General features: G+C 47.1%; 1 protein-coding gene across 4 annotated transcripts in view; it reads right to left on the reverse strand.

The window, feature by feature from the left end:
* LOC105474519 (patatin like phospholipase domain containing 1) overlaps positions 1–15,936 on the reverse strand; it is a 73,213-nt gene that overhangs the window by 40,229 nt on the left and 17,048 nt on the right. Inside the window, exon 1 of one of the 4 annotated variants that reach the window (XM_011729255.3) lies at positions 4,104–4,904. The exons of 2 other annotated variants lie outside the window; for them this stretch is intronic. In XM_011729255.3, coding sequence (XP_011727557.1) covers positions 4,104–4,308 — 205 coding nt within the window. In that variant the 5' untranslated portion in view covers positions 4,309–4,904. Of the gene's footprint in view, positions 1–4,103; positions 4,908–15,936 lie in introns of those variants that run through there. One more of the 4 variants, XM_071097145.1, reaches the window with a different exon arrangement.

The raw sequence follows: 15,936 nt of genomic DNA on the forward strand, positions 1-15,936 counted from the left end.
ACATTGTGGGGAAATTAGAACTCATATCTGCTGCTTGTGATTAAATTGGTACAACTGCTTTGGAGAGTAACTTATCAAAGTCATTAACAAAGTTAATGACACAAATACCCTAGAATGATATACATTCCATGTGAGCATGGGAGACACAAACAAGCACGGTTGTAACAACAAGGAAATTGGTCATATCCATCAATAAAATGACTAACTGTACTGTGGCGTAGGAATACAGAGACTTGAAGAAAAACCGGAGACCTAGCCCTGGTTCCTTTTCGGCTTCTAACTAACGAAGGGACTTTTGCTTTACATAGAATGCTGTCCCCAAGATATTCTTGGGCTCATTCCCTTACCCACTTCAGTTCTGTGTGGAAATTCCACCTGCTCAGAGAGACTCCCCAACCCTGCCTCTGCACCCCTTAACATTGCATTGTTAAGCAGGGCAATTTAAAGGATAAGAATGTAGACTCTGGCTAGACTGGGTTCAAATTCTAGCTTTACCAAGTGCTATCCATGTGACTGTAGGCAACTTATTTAAATTTTCTGTGACTCAGTTTCCTCCTCTGTAAAATGGGGTAATAACAGTTTTCACCTGGGAGGGCTGTTGTGAGGACTGAATGAGTTAATATGCCAGAGGTAGAATGGTGCCTGATAGAAAGGAAGTGCTAGTTAAGAGTAAATTGTATGGCAGTTAAATGAGTGAATGAACTAGACTGGAGTGACACTGACAAGTCTCATAAACATGCTACTGAGTGGACAGAGTGAGTCCCACACACACCTCCCTCACCCTTCCCTGGACTTCTGCCATCATTATGAGCAGCCCACAGTCTAGTCCTTGATTACACCCCGCTGCTTGATGTCCTTTTTATAGGTTTTAGTTCCCACCACTGCCGTCCGTGACCATCACAGCCTGGTCAAGTAGGCTTGCAGCGGTATTCAAACTGAATGAGTTAAATTAGTTCTGAAAAGTCTTTTTTCTTTCTTTCTTTCTTCTTCTTCTTCTTTTTTTTTTTATTATTTTTTTAATTTTTAATTTTTTTTTGCGATGGAGTCTCCCTGTATTACCCAGGCTTGTCTTGAACTCCTGGACCCACACAATCTTCCTGCTTTGGCCTCTCAAAGTACTGGGATCACAGGCAAGAGCCACTGCGCCCAGATGCTATATTTTAAGATGACATAAAGACAGAAAAGTGAGAGTAATGGAGCAGACGAGCAACGCAGGTGCCTGGAAAAGGAAGGAGAATCCCTGCACCAGGTGTTTCAAGGCAGGAATTCTGTGACTCCAGGACAGAGTAGGGGCTGTCACCCTAGCCCCATTCTGAAGGCCTGGAGTTCACTGTGGAAGAGCCATTAACGGCTACATTCACAGAAGACAGTGCGTTAAAAAGATCTGGAAAGATCCATGCCTAGCCCTTAGCACTGGCTAGAGGAGGGACGGTGGGATTAGGCGCACCCAGGCAAATGGAGGCTTTCTTTCTACTCTTTATTTATTTATTTATTTATTTATTTATTTATTTATTTATTTATTTGAGACAGAGTCTGGCTTTGTTACCCAAATTGGAGTGTAGCGGCACGATCTCACTGCAACCTCCACCTCTGGGGTTCAAGCAATCTCCCATCTCAGCCTCCCGAGTAGCTGGGACTACAGGTGTGCACCACCACGCCTGGCTAATTTTTGTATTTTTTTAGTAGAGAAGGGGTTTCGCCATTTGGCCAGGCTGGTCTTGAACTTCTGATTCACCTGTCTCAGCCTTCCAAAGTGCCGGGATTACAGGCATGAGCCACCGTGCCTGGCCTCTTTCTACTTTCTACTTTTACTCTATACATTTTCACATTGTTTGAATTTTGTCCAGTGAGAAAAATGTGTTTATTACTTGTGAGATATTAAAAAGAAAAAAAATCTTATATATAGAGGTACTCAGTGAATGGGCATTACTATTATTCTTTAAAATAAAGACTTTCCACCCAGCATAGAGGTCCCCAGCCAGGAAGTACCCTGCTTGGGCTGGGAGGAGGCTATTGTCTGCAGCCTCTCCCTCACACAGCCCAGCCGGCCCTCCAGTAAGTCTCATGGCCTCTACTTTCAAAGCACATCCTGAACCCAATCTCTTCCCTCATCTAGTTTCCACCTTGCCCCCTCAAACACACTCTGCCCATCGGTCAGAGATCTTAAGAAGCCTAATCAGATGGTTGCCACATTCCGAACACTTGCCATATGCCAGGTATTGTTCTAAGCAGGGATTCATATTAGCTCAGCCAATCCTATAACCAGGGGTTCCCAACCCCCAGGCCATGGCCCCGGGTCTGTGGCCTGTTAGGAACCACGCCGCACAGCAGAAGGTAAGCAGCAGGGGAAGCTTCATCTGTATTTACAGTGGCTCCCCATTGCTCACTAACTTACCGCCTGAGCTCCGCCTCCTGTCAGATCAGTGGCGGCACCAGATTCTCATAGGAGGTGAACCCTCTAGTGAACTGTTCATGGGAGGGATCTAGGTTGCACACTCCTTATGAGAATCTAATGCCTGATGATCTGTCACTGGCTCCCATCACCCTCAGGTGGGACTGTCTACTTGCAGGAAGACAAGCTCAGGGCTCTGATTCTACCTTATGGTGAGTTGTATAATTATTTCATTATATATTAAAATGTAATGATAATAGAAGTAAACTGCACAACAAATGTAATACGCTTGAATCATTCTGAAACCATCCCCCACCAACCCTGGTGTGTGGAAAAATTGTCTTGCACAAAACCAGTCCCTGGTGTCATAAAGGCTGGAGACGGCTGCTATAACGATGCCGGGAACCAGGCACGACTAGGATCTCACTTTTCTAGATAGAGAAACAGAGGCGCAGAACGTTCAATAACTTGCTTTGGGCACGCGTCATGAAACGGCAGAGCTGGGATCCCACGTGAGGAGCTCACGCTCTCTGCCCCTCCCCGCCCACTGTCACAGCCGCCTGTGCTCCCCTCTCTTAGGTGAGATCAGAGCTTGCTACTGAGGCCACATGACCTGGCCCGGGTTGACCTCCCACCACCTTTTCCACACCACAGGCTTTGTGGCTGCTCCTTCACCAGGAATTCTCCTTTTCAGGAGCTCCCAGTAGCTTGTTCTGTCACCATACCCAGCTCTAGGCTTGAATGTCACCTCCTCAGAAAGTCTTCCCTGACCACCTTCCTAAAATAGTCTCCATTTTATTCTCAGTCCTTTTCCCGCTTTAATTTTATTCATGGATCATATCACTTCCTGACCTTATCCTAGAAGATGCCTTGTTTCGATGTTTATTATCTGCTTCTTTTCTCTAGAATTTCTGCTCCAGAAGGGCAGGGACTTTGTCCTCAGTGCCTGGAACATGGCCCCGTCTAGAACAGGAGCTCCGTAAATGAATAAAATACCCCTCCAAGGTAGCCCACTAGGCTGTTGGGCCTGTTCCTCGGGGCTGCTAGACGCATCTGCTCCCTGGGACAGTTTCTCTCTCTGGGTGAGCAACGTAGCAGTCCTTCTCGCTGGGGCTCCTGGACCAGCAGGACAGAAGGTGAAGTGAGAGCTTCTGTCTTCTCTCCCCACCCCTTCCTATTCTTCTCCCACTCTGGGCTCTCTCCTGTCTACCCTTCCAGCCTCGGGGCGTTCGTCTTTCCAGCCACCTGGAAATGGTGGACAATACATCCCAATCAGGGTGATAGAGATTTGAAGAGTTGCCTCTCCCAAGGGTATTTTCATTTTGAAAGAGGCCAGGCAGGAGCAACACTGAACCCCAATGTATGACTGTGCTTCGGTGTAGCTTCTGACAGCACCATGTTCAATGTTTGAGGGAGATACTGCCCTTCACTCTCCCAGGCGCTGGGAGACAGAGCATCTCACAGGTAAGGGCACTGAGGGAGAGGGACAGGGGTCCAGGCTCACCCTGCAGGTCAGAGACTGGGGCCTTGCAGACCTCAACCTTCAAATGTCACAGCTGCTGCTGTCCTACTCCAACCAGTTCTTCCCTTCCCTTCCTGCCATCCAGGCCTGGCTTTGTCCCCCAAAGCATCCCCAGCCTCCCTCAGGCTCCTTCTGTCTCTGTGGAATCCCCCAAGAGACTTCCCAGGGGACCCAGAACACAGGCCTTACCCATTTCAATCCCGCAGATGGCCAGGGCGGCGATCACAGCACCCGCCGATGTCCCCGCGAAGCGGTGGGCTGTTTCCAGCATCCGGGGGGCCAGGTCCCGCAGGGCGTCCACGGCCCCGGCCTGGTAGAAGGAGAGGAATCCACTGCCCGAGAAGGAGATGGAGTGAGGGGTGTCCGGGTCCCCCTTGAACACCTGTTCTTCCATCTCCTCGGCCTCTGGCTTTCCGCGGAAGGAGGAACCACCCTTCAGTGCTTGCCTGCCCAAGCCTGGGCTGCCGCTCCCTGTAGGAACTCCCTGCCCAGCTTCCCTGCCACCCCGGAGCTTGGAATGTGGCCGTCTCTACCCAGCTGGAGCAACCTCAGGCTGCTCAGGAAGCTGCCTCGGCCTGTTAAGCTCCGCCAGGAGGCAACCCCAAAGGTTGGAAAGGTGCCCCAGGATGAGATGCAGACGGCCCTCCGGTGTGTGAGCAGGGTCCTGATCCCGTGAGCCCCCCGCTGGCTTCATTTCTTGGCTAGATTCATCTCGGGCACAGGATCCTCAGCCCTCTGCCCATCTGTGGTACACCAGGGCGCATTCACTGCTCCCCGACACAGGGCCATGCCCAAGGAGGCAGGCTCTGCCCAGTCCTCAGCTGCAACATTCAGTTGCAAAACCTCCGTGATGGTTATCGGCGGACACCTCCCTCCCCAACATGCTCCTGCGGCAGTGAAGGGCTTCCAAGTCCACCTCCCTCCAGAAGGACGGTGCCCACCCTGTCTCTTTAGGACATCCCCAAAGAGATGCCCCTCCTGGGCTCCTTCAGGCTGTGTGGTATGTGTGGTGTGTTACACAAGCATTTTTATTTGTTTTTCTTATATAAACACCCCTTTGTTTATTCACTTGTCTGTTTATTTACATGTTAGCATCGGCCCTGGGTAAAATTGTAAGAGAAGTTTGACTTTGGGAGCCCCACCCACCACCGCCTCTGCACCTCTCTCTGTCTCTGCTCCTGGGCCCTTCACGGACCCTGTGACCTTGGTCAGTACCCTCTCGCGAAGCCCCAAGCCCTCATGCTATCTTCTAAGTGTGCGGGAAGAAATCAACCTGAAATCTAGATCATTCTAAGTGTGTGAGGCTTCGTGTTGCGTGCTCTTCCTCCCGCTCAGAAATGAGAAGTTTGAGATAGCAATGTTTAACCCCAAGGAGGAGCAGCTGGGGAGGTCACCTGTGGGGATGTCGGGGTCAGGGCAGACAGACATTTTGGTAAGGGAGGTGGTGTGAGAGGACCAGGGTTAGCTCCAGGGGCTGCGGTTCTGTTCCCTGAGGAGCTGTATCATGTGGTCCTGATGGTGGGGAGTGATCCTCACACCCACAAAATGTCCCCTCATGGAGATATAACAAAGACGGTAAGACTGCATCTCCCGCTCCCCTCAAAGACCACACAGCAACAGGACCAGAATCAGAATCAAGACGCAAGGCCTCCACCAAGTGCCAATCCAGCCCCAGCCTCTCTGTCAGGATGTGACATCAGTGGCTTCCCCGCTCCTGGGGAGCTCACACCATTCTGGTGGACTCACTGATCTGCATGGGAATTCCGCAATGAGGGCAAGGCCAGGCTTCAGTTAGGAGGGAGTTTTCCGTCTTGGGTAGGTAATTCCAGGCATATCATTGCCTCAGGTTGAAAAGAGAGCTTTAGATGAGATAAAGCGTGTGTGCGTACGTGTGTGTATGCATGTGTGCGTGTGTGTGCAGATATCTGAGGCGTATTGCTGGGGTGGGGGCGGGTGTGTCAGGGTGGAATCCAGTCAGTTTTGGACAGCAGAGACCCTGCCCCCTTCCTGGGAGGTCAAGTCAGCTCCACTGAGTGCTTGTGTGCCCAGTCCTGTGCTGTGTCGGGGCCCTGTGCTGTGTGGGGGGACAAGAGAACATAGAAGCTCCATCCCCAATTCAGACATTTGCAGGCTTCTTGGGAAAAAGACAGGCAAATGTGAAATAAGCAGAGAACCGTACAAGGCAATCTATAATTAAGTACTGAACTGTGCAGGGCTGAGATTCCTGCCAGAAAAGTTAAGAGGCAGGGCTGAGCAGTGTGGGCTGGAACATCTGAGGAGCTGTGCGGAGGTGTGGGCTGCGGGACTGGAGGCAGCTGGGAGGAGCAGGCAGGGCACTGGGACAAGGCACAGCAAGAGCCCCTGGTAGAGGAGGGAAGGGGTGTAATGGGACCTGTTTCACAGGATGAAGGACTTTGGATGAGAGCCCTTCTGAGTCATGACGTTGGATCCCAGTTCTGCTATTTACAGGCAGTGTGACCTGTGCATGATCTCTCTGGGCCTCAGTTTTCCTCATCTGTGAAAGGGACAATACTGTCATTCCTATGCTGCACAGTAGCTGTAAAGGCTAAAGGTAATGGCTGTAGGATGCCTGACACACGGCACGTCTGAGGTTATCAGAGGGTAGTAAGAGTCAAGGCTTCTGGAACAGATAGACCCCAGAGATATGGTGGAATAGAAAGGCAGGGTCCAAAGGGGAAGGCCCACATGCGACATGAGGAGGAGCTTGGAGAGGTCTCAAGCAGCAGAGCGTTGGAAGGAAGATGAGAATGGGGATGGAGAATGAGGAAGGAGGATGGTGGCCCATTCTCCTAGGATGATGGTGGCCAGGCCAGGGTGGCAGCTGCAGGAAGACAAGTTAATGAAGTTATTGCTGCAGAAGACTCTCAGGACGAGGGACTGGTTGGATGGGCAGGGCGAGTCAAGGCTGAGGCCTCACTTTTAGCCTGGGGGTAGGGAGGAGTGGGGCTGTCTTCAGCAGAGTTGGGGAAACTGGGACAGACGTGGGGAAGCTGGGTGGAGGATGCTTTTACTTTAAGATGCATCTGAGATGACAGCAAGACATGGGCACTGTCCATGCGGGGGCAGGAATGGCACCAGAACCAAGGACAGAGACCCCTGCCACTGAGCAGCAGAGAAGGGTAAGCGGTGGAGGAGGGCATGGGGTCATGTTAAGGGGAAGACAGCTATGGATAAGTTTCTTTTTCCGGGTCATCCCAGTGAAACAGAAAGCAAGGCCACCTGCTGTACATGAGCTGCAGGCATCTGGGGCCACTGGGGATGCACCACCCGTTCAGAGACAGTGCATCCTGACATGGCCCCCATTGTCCCCACCTCCTTGGACCTGGCTGACTTCCACGAATGCACATACGTTTCTGTTCCCTGTGGACGAGGAGACAGCAGTGCCGCACAGTCTCCTCCATGCAAACACGTCAGCCAGAAATCCGTGACTGTGCCTGGGAAGGCCGTGAAGGAGCTGCTAACCTGGACCCCAAAGACTGAGCCTGCCAGACCGGTCTCCACAGCTAATAAGGGCTGGTGAGTAGCAGGCCTCAGCCTGTCCTCTGCTGGGTGCTAAACTCCTGAGAAGGTTCCTTTCATTTGCCCTCGTTCCTGACCCTCTGCTCACGCCCTAAGAACTTCAAGCGAATGACATCGAGGAAGAATCGCTTTCCAGCATCTCTGCATTTGATTTTTAGTCGTCTCATGATCTTCGCAGGTGTTTTTTAACGAAGTTAACACTGCTTGTATGACTCATCCATCCCAGGAAATCACGTGGGAGAAACAGATTGCTTATCACACACACTTCCAACAAGACAACCCAAAATGAATTTCTAGAGGAACCTGGACTTCCCATAAGTTTAAGATATGTGAAGCCACCCAGGACAGATACTGGGGAGAAAGATGCACATAGATTCCAGATTGGCTTTTGCCTGATGGCGTATCACCCTCTGCTTACATCCTGAAAATGTTAATTTAGTGAAGAACCTGGTAGTTTCTTGATTCGGTAGAGTAGGAAGGTCACAACATCACCTGTGAATATTCATGCCAAAACGATGTCACCTGAATCTAATTGAGGCCTAACGTCCAGCTTACAGTAAATACGAAGCATGAAGGATGCCAGGTGCAAACAATTAGATAAACGGAGCCCGTGGGAGGCTGGCAGAGACTGTTGCTGGTTACCAGCAGCCATCTCCGGCCCACTTGCTCCTTGCTCACCTCCCTGTAAAGCAGCTGAGAGGCCTGGTCCTCGGTTTCAGCTAAGAGTGAATCATGAGCTCACGGTGATCATCAGACCCCACCCCCTGGACATGAGAAGTAACAGGGACTCTGCTGGATTGCTTCTTGGAAAGATTTCCCTCCTTGATAAAAGGTAAAAGGCACATAGGAAGACCCTGGTAGCTCCATCCCCTTTTCTTCCTGCCAGAGACACTGTCCTGGGATCATATGGTGTGTGGATCTATAACAGCTGTTTTACCTCCGTCAGGGGAAACGTGGCAGACACACTGAGTGTATTGGTTATCCATTGCTTCATAACAATTTACCCTGAAACATGGCACTTTCAAACAAGCATGTATTATCTCACACCATTTTTAAGGGTCAGGAAACTGCAAATGGTTTAGCAGGTGGTTCTCGCTCTTGTCTCTCAAGGTTGCATTCAGGCTAATTGACAGGGTTGCAGTCATCTCAAGGCCCACTGGAGCTAAAGAACCCACTTCCAAACCCACCCTTCTGGTTGCCAGTGGGTATCAGTTCTTGGTCAATGTTGACAAAAGCTTTAGTGCCTCATCAAGTGGGCCTCTCCATTGGGTGGCTCATGACTTGGCAGTTGACTTTCTTCAGTGAGAGATGAAGACAGTAAGAGAGAGAACAAGGGAAGGAGAGCATGTGAACCCAAGACAGGAGCTGCAGCCTTTTTATAACCTAACCTCTGATGTAATCTCAGCTATATTCTATTGGTCACACAGACCAGCCCTGGTAAAATGTAGGAAAAGTGAATACCAGAGAGTGGGTATTATCGAGGGCAAATTTGAAGGCTGGCTAAAACACCAAAAATCGTATAAAAGAAAGCAAGAAAAATCCTGGGTCTGGATGAGATTCTTGTGTGACTGCACCAACCCCCACACCATTCATGTGTGTGCTTCCTATTATGACAGATAACTCAATGTCTTTGCTTTTAGTCACTGTTCCCTTGATATTTGCTGCTAAAAACCTCATGGCCAATGCAAGGGCTCTTAAATATTTCTAGTAAAATGTAGCCCTTATTTTGAGAGAATGAATGAAATATGCCTTTTGCTTTTAGTAAAAACAAAAGAAATACTTTAAGGTATAGATACTTTGTTATTGTAGGTAAAATAACTCTGATTCATGAAAATTCTGAAGAACTTAATTTGAAAATTTTTATATACTTTTAGAAATTGTTTACCAACTTATTTTTGTTAGAAGCCGAGAAGTAGATATTTTTTCTCTTCCCTACCCCTCCTTTTCTCTGCATGGCTTGTTCTTAGCCTTTTGTCTGGGCTGGGTAGGGGTCTGATAACTTTTTTCTTTTTTCTTTTTGAGACGGAGTTTCGCTTTTGTTGCCCAGGATGGAGTGCAATGGCACTATCTCGGCTCACTGCAACCTCCACATCCCAAGTCCAGGTGATTCTCCTGCCTCAGTCTCCCAAGTAGCTGGCATTACAGGTATGTGCCACCACGCCCAGCTAATTTTTGTGTTTTTAGTATAGATGGGATTTCACCATGTTGACTAGGCTAGTCACAAACTCCTGACCTCAGGTGATCCGCCTGCCTCAGCTTCCCAAAGTGCTTGGATTACAGGCATGAGCCACCAAGCCTGGTCCCGATAACTAATTAAACAGCCCTCCAATGTAGCACTGGCCTTTTGAGGTGTGTGACTTAATTTTTGAATACTTGACCAAACATGTAGACATATCCATGATGGGGGTAGAAGTGTTTAGACATTTCCAAAAAGTCAGGAAGTTTTAAAGATATGATGTAAGGAGAGAGGAGAAAGTTTGACACAGCTGAGATGGGCACAGTGGAGAAGCTTGCTGGCTTCCTGAGCTGTTGTTATTTTGTAGGACCTTGAGATTATTCATGCAGCCTAAATGGTATCTTTTTTCTCATAATGAAAGAGCTCTAGCGTAAAGTACCCAAACTAGTGCAGCAAACATTCATATACCCACCAGCCAGACTGAAGAAGTCTTAACATTTTACTACATTTGGCTCAGCTATTTCCCTGGTTTTAAAGCAATGAGACATCACAAGTAAAGGTGAAACCTCCTCAAACTGTTTCCTAATCAGTATCACCCTTCACTTTCCTTCCTATGAGAACCGTGTTCCAGGTTGAAAGGACTCTTTCCCTTCCATGTTTTTTATACTTTCAGTACATGGATATGTTTTGTAAACAATATATACTATTGTTTTATAAACCTTTTTAAAAATTTCACATAAACAAACACGTTGCATTTATTTTGCAAATTGCTGTTTTTACTCAGTATTATGATCCCTGGCTCCAGTCTTTTCCATTTTCCTGCTTTCTGGTGACCCATTATGAGACCACGGGACAACATGTATCATTCTCCTCCTGATGGACATTTGGATTGTTTCTAGTGTTTTGCTGTACCCAGCAATGCCACAGTGAATGCTCTTGTGTACATCCTTCCTTGGCCCTGCACAGGAATTTCTCAGGTCACAATGTGGGTTTATCAATGGTACCCACAGGACTTCAGTTGACGAAGGTGACTGAGTTACCACATGGAGAGGCTAGTGCCATTGAAGAGATTTCTATTACACGTATTTACATTTCCTTGCCATGCAGGACCACATGGGAAAGCCCCAGTTTCGCTCAGGGGGCAGAAGAGACAAAAGGAGAGCACAGCCCAGAGCCTTTACAGTGTTTTCCGTGGATAAGGCAAGTCGGGGCAGGGAAGCAGCTTAGGACTGGTTGGTTCAAATCAAGATGGCGGGCTCTGGGTCATAGGGGTGGTCTCTAGTTGACGGGTGCCTGGCTCTGGGTGATTTTGCCTCTTGGAGTATAAGAGCCAGATAGAGAGGGTGGATCAGAGCATGGGCTCTGGACAGGCTAGTTTACATATGAGAGGCGCTGCTGCCCCACCCACCCCAGCCCTCTGCCATCTCTAAGAATGGGGTAGCCCTGGGAGGGGCAGCCTCTCCCTCATCAGTGAGGCCACAAATGCCAGAACATCAAAAATGCACAAAATAGGCCGGGCGCGGTGGCTCACGCCTGTAATCCCAGCACTTTTGGAGGCCGAGACGGGCGGATCACGAGGTCAGGAGGTCCAGACCGTCCTGGCTAACATGGTGAAACCCGTCTCTACTAAAAATACAAAAAATTACCCGGGCGCGGTGGCAGGCACCTGTAGTCCCAGCTACTCAGGAGGCTGAGACAGGAGAATGGCGTGAACCCGGTAGGAGGAGCTTGCAGTGAGCTGAGATCACGCCACTGCACTCCAGCCTGGGTGACAGTACAAGACTCTGCCTCAAAAAAAAAAAAAAAAAAAATTCACAAAATGAGAAAGCGTGGTTAGTACAGTGGGCATTTCTACAAGGAGCCGCTCGATTGCTCTCTAGAGTTGGCGTGCCAGTTTCCACACCCACTGCGTGTTTATAAGAGACCTAATCACGTCACTTCTCTTGTTATTGCCAGATTTGAAATGTTTTGCCAGTCTGAAGGGTGCGAAATGCTATCTCATTGTTGTTTAATTTACATTTTCCTTATTTTTTGGTGAAGCTGGGCACCATTTCGTTCACTGGTTGTTCCAGTTTCCTCTTCTCTGAATGGCTTGTTCTTAGCCTTTTTCCATTTGGGAATGCGGGGCGGGGGAAGTGTTTGTCTTTTTGTTAATAACATGTAGACGTTGGTACTAATATCGGCTCCGTTGACTGCATTGCAAATATCCTCTCCCGGTGTGCGGTTTTTAGTCAACATTTTAATGGTGTCTTCGGTGATACAAGGTTTTAAATTTTAGTGTAATAACATGTATCATTCTTTTCTTTTATAGTTTATGTTTTTGTGTTAATGGTTTATGTTTTAAAGGCATCAGGATTCTCTCCCATATAAAATAAAGTCTTGGTTATTTTAAATGATTTGACCATCAAGTCTAAGCTATTCATTCAGTCTCCTTTAAAATGTTGCAGTCTGATGGGCAATTTGGCACCGTCTATTTAAAATCAATACTTGCAGGAATTTATTCTACAGAAATACTCATAGGAGTCCTCCAAAAATATATGCACAGGATTTTTAAATACAGCATAAATTGTAATAGCAAAGATCCAGAAATAACCTAAAAGTATATCAATGGCAAGCTAGTTAAATGAATGATGGTATAGCCACATAATGCAATTCTCTACAGCTATTGAAAAGAATAATTGTGGACCTGGGTGTGCTCATAGGGAAAGTTCTCCAAGATATATTGGTAAGAAGGAAAAATAACGATAAAGAAACAAGGATTCAAGCAATATAGTATGCTACCATTTATGTCTAAAAGGCAGGGGAAGCGCTTCTCTATGTATATGCACGTAACATTTCAGAAATAAAACTGCTGAGGATGGTTACTTCTGAGGAGGGGACTGGGGCTTGCGAATGGAGGGAAACCTATTTTTCACTGCCAGCCTCTTCTGTTGTTTTCATTGTTACTTCCATTACAGTAAACAAAGAAGGATTGCTGTGGATGGTCACATTTTCCGTGCGCTGCTATTTGTTTTGGCATTTGGAATATTCTGAGGTGAAGAGGGCCTTTTGTTCCAATAGCTATGAAGAAAATGAATTATTAGAAATGGGGCAGGAGGTTTCATTACATGTGCTGCGTAGCCCCGCCTGGCTGATGAGATTTAGGCTTGCTTTGTCTGGGGACTGAGGGCAGAGTGGGAGCAGGGGGCATGGGAGGGTTGTCTGTGGGACAGGAGTGGGGTGGGCAAGGTGGGGGCAGGGGAAAGTGGATGGAAGGTGGGACGGTCTGAGCCAGAGGATCAGCCTGGGCTTCTGTAGCTCCAGGACCACCTGTGTGAGGTCTGGGTCACCCCTAGGCACTCACTGTCCTTGCACTGCCTGGCTGCAGGGTTGGAAGAACCTGCAGTAGAGGAGGAGAATCCCAATCTCAAAGGTTCTGGCAGGTGATTCTCCCCAGAGGAAAAAAAGCCATGCTCCTCCTAGGAAAATGTTCATCCAATAAACGAGAAATAAAGGCACCCTGAGTTTACCCTGGTTTAAAGAAGAGAAAGGGATGGGGTCAGCATCCATGGAGCAAAGACAAGATGTGCCGCCAGGGTTAAGTCCAGCTGCCTTTCTCAGGGCCGTGTAGTATGGCCACTTAGGGAGTCCGGCTGTCTTTAGTTCAAGACACAGCTATGTTATTTGCACCTTTGACAAGTTATTTGACATCTCTGTGCCTTAGTTTTCTCATCTAGAAAACGGGAAAATAATTAAACTTGCCTCCCCTGGCACATGGCAAGTGCTTACAAAGTGTTAATTGTTTTTATTCTTTATTTCTCACTTTCGTGAGTTTAGTGCAGCTAGGAGCTAGGACAGTGATATGGTCAGTGCATGAAGATTCGAACTGCGTCTGAGGTGGACACACATTCACCAAACTCTCAAGCCTGATGAATGAATTGTAACCTAACTTATTAATTTACACTGGCCTGAACACCTAGGTAAACCCATCAACACTTTCCTCCCTTTTCCTCATGTGGGAGCCCAGACTGTCCTCAGAGGCTCTTTGCGGGATGGGAGCACTTCTGTGCCTTATTTACTTCCCCGGCTGTTCCTGCTGTTTGACTGTAAGCCCCTTAGGGGAAGACACTTTGGTACGCAGGAGGATTGCCATTCATGGTGGTCAGAAAAATATCTGTTGAATGAGTGATGGTCATCACAGTGCTCTCTGTCATAGCAAAACACTGGAAACAATCTAAGTGTCCAACAACAGGGATTTTTTATTAAATTGTGGTCTAGTCACCTCACAGAACTGAACAATCATTAAAAATGATCATTAAAATGATCGTGGTCAAGCTTGGTGGCTCATGTCTATAATCCCAGCACTTTGGGAAGCCGAGGAGGGAGGATTGCTTGAGCCCAGGAGTTCAAGGCCAGCCTGGGGGACATGGCAAAACCTCACCTCTACAAAAGACATACACGAAATATTAGCCGGGTGTGGTGGTGCATGCCTGTGGTCCCAGCTACTTGGGAGGCTGAGGAAGGAGGATCGCTTGAGCCCGGGAGGTTGAGGCTGCAGTGCACTGTGATGGCACCACTGCATGCACTCTAGGCTGGGCGACAGAGCCTGCACCCTCCTCCCTGCCCCAGAAAACAATCATGTGGAAAGATAGAGAAATGCTTATGATGTAATCTTAGAAAAACAAAAGAAAAATAATCAAAACAGACCTGATGTGGATTCATCTGTATGATATTTTAGGTAAAAAATGAGGTTCAGAAGAAGGTGTATAATATGCTACCATTTGTGTAAAAAAGGGAGCAAAGAACATAAGACTTCATTTGCAGATATAAGGATAAACTACCTCTGAATGAGACACAAGAGACTGAAAACATTGGTGGCCTCTGGGGAGGGGACCAAGAGATGGAGAGCTGGGAAACCTGTCCCTGACAATACTTTTGCACCTTCTGAATGTTGAACCATGTGAATGTGTTTCTGATTCAAAAATTAAATAATTTAAAACACTTCCTGATACATAGTAAAGTAAAATAAATATATTTTTCCATATATTTCTCAATCCTAAGGCACATATTTTCCCCTCATGTTGTAAGGTTTCTGATATTAAGATGTATCTCACCGTCAATTGCCATTTTATTATTTTTTTATCCTTATTTTACATTTTAGGAACAGGGTCATACTCTGTCACCCAGACTGGAGTGCAGTGGTGTGTCGTAGCTCACTGCAGCCTTGAACTCTTGAGCTCAAGCAATCCTCCTGTTTCAGCCTCCTGGTAACTAGGACTACAGGCGCACACCACAACACCTACCTAATTTTTAAATTTTTTGTAGAAATGGGGTCTCGCTATGTTGCCCAGCCTAGTCTCAAACTCCTGGCCTCAAGCGATCCTCCTGCCTCAGCCTCCCAAAGTGCTGGGATGATAGGTATGAGCCTGGCCTCAATGGTCATTCATTTTTTTAAAAATAATTTCAACTTTTATTTTAGATTCAGGGAGTACATGTGCAGATTTGTTACCTGGGTATATTTTGTGATGCTGAGGTTTGGGGTACAATTGATCGTGTCACCCAGGTACTAAGCATAGTACCCAATAGTTTTTCAACCCTTGCCCTCCTCCCTCCCTCCCTAGTAGTCCCCGTATCTACTGTTGCATCTTCATGTCCTTGAATACCCACTGTTTAGCTCCCACTTATAAGTGAGAACATGCAGTATCTGGTTTTCTGTTCCTGAGTTAATTTGTCTAGGATAATGGCCTCTGGCTAAATCCATGTTGCTGCAAAGGATGATTTTGTTCTTTTTTATGGCTGTATAGTATTAATGGTCATTCTTATTAGGTTCTTGCAGTGTTTTTTTTCTCCTGAAAAACTTTTACTAAATCAATGTTGGATCTTAAAACTGATAGCATTTTATAATCAAGGAAATATAGGACATAAAAATGTGGGTGTGTGGAGAGGGACTGTACAATGAAAACCATTGTGTGGTGGGACTACGGGGATCTTTCTTTATCAAAATAGTCTTTATTAGTATATTTATATCATCTTTTCAATATTTTTTTTCTTTAAACATAGTTTTAACTGCTTTCAGCAGATAATCGATGGTTTTGGGGGAGTTCCTTAGATAACCTGCAAAGCAATAACCCCATGAAAGTCACCACCTCCTCAGCTTAGTTTAGCTTAAATATAATTAGCAGAATAAAGCCCGGAGTCCTAAATTCAGCTGTAGTTCCAAGGAAAGACCCTTTGTCTTTGGATTTTTCATGAGAAATCCACCTTCTAGGAACAGATTGTGCAAAACTGAGAAAATACTCACTTAGTCACCAGGAGGGTCTGTTCCAG

The sequence above is a fragment of the Macaca nemestrina genome, chromosome 5, assembly GCF_043159975.1.
Source record: "Macaca nemestrina isolate mMacNem1 chromosome 5, mMacNem.hap1, whole genome shotgun sequence".
Lineage (NCBI taxonomy): Eukaryota > Metazoa > Chordata > Mammalia > Primates > Cercopithecidae > Macaca > Macaca nemestrina.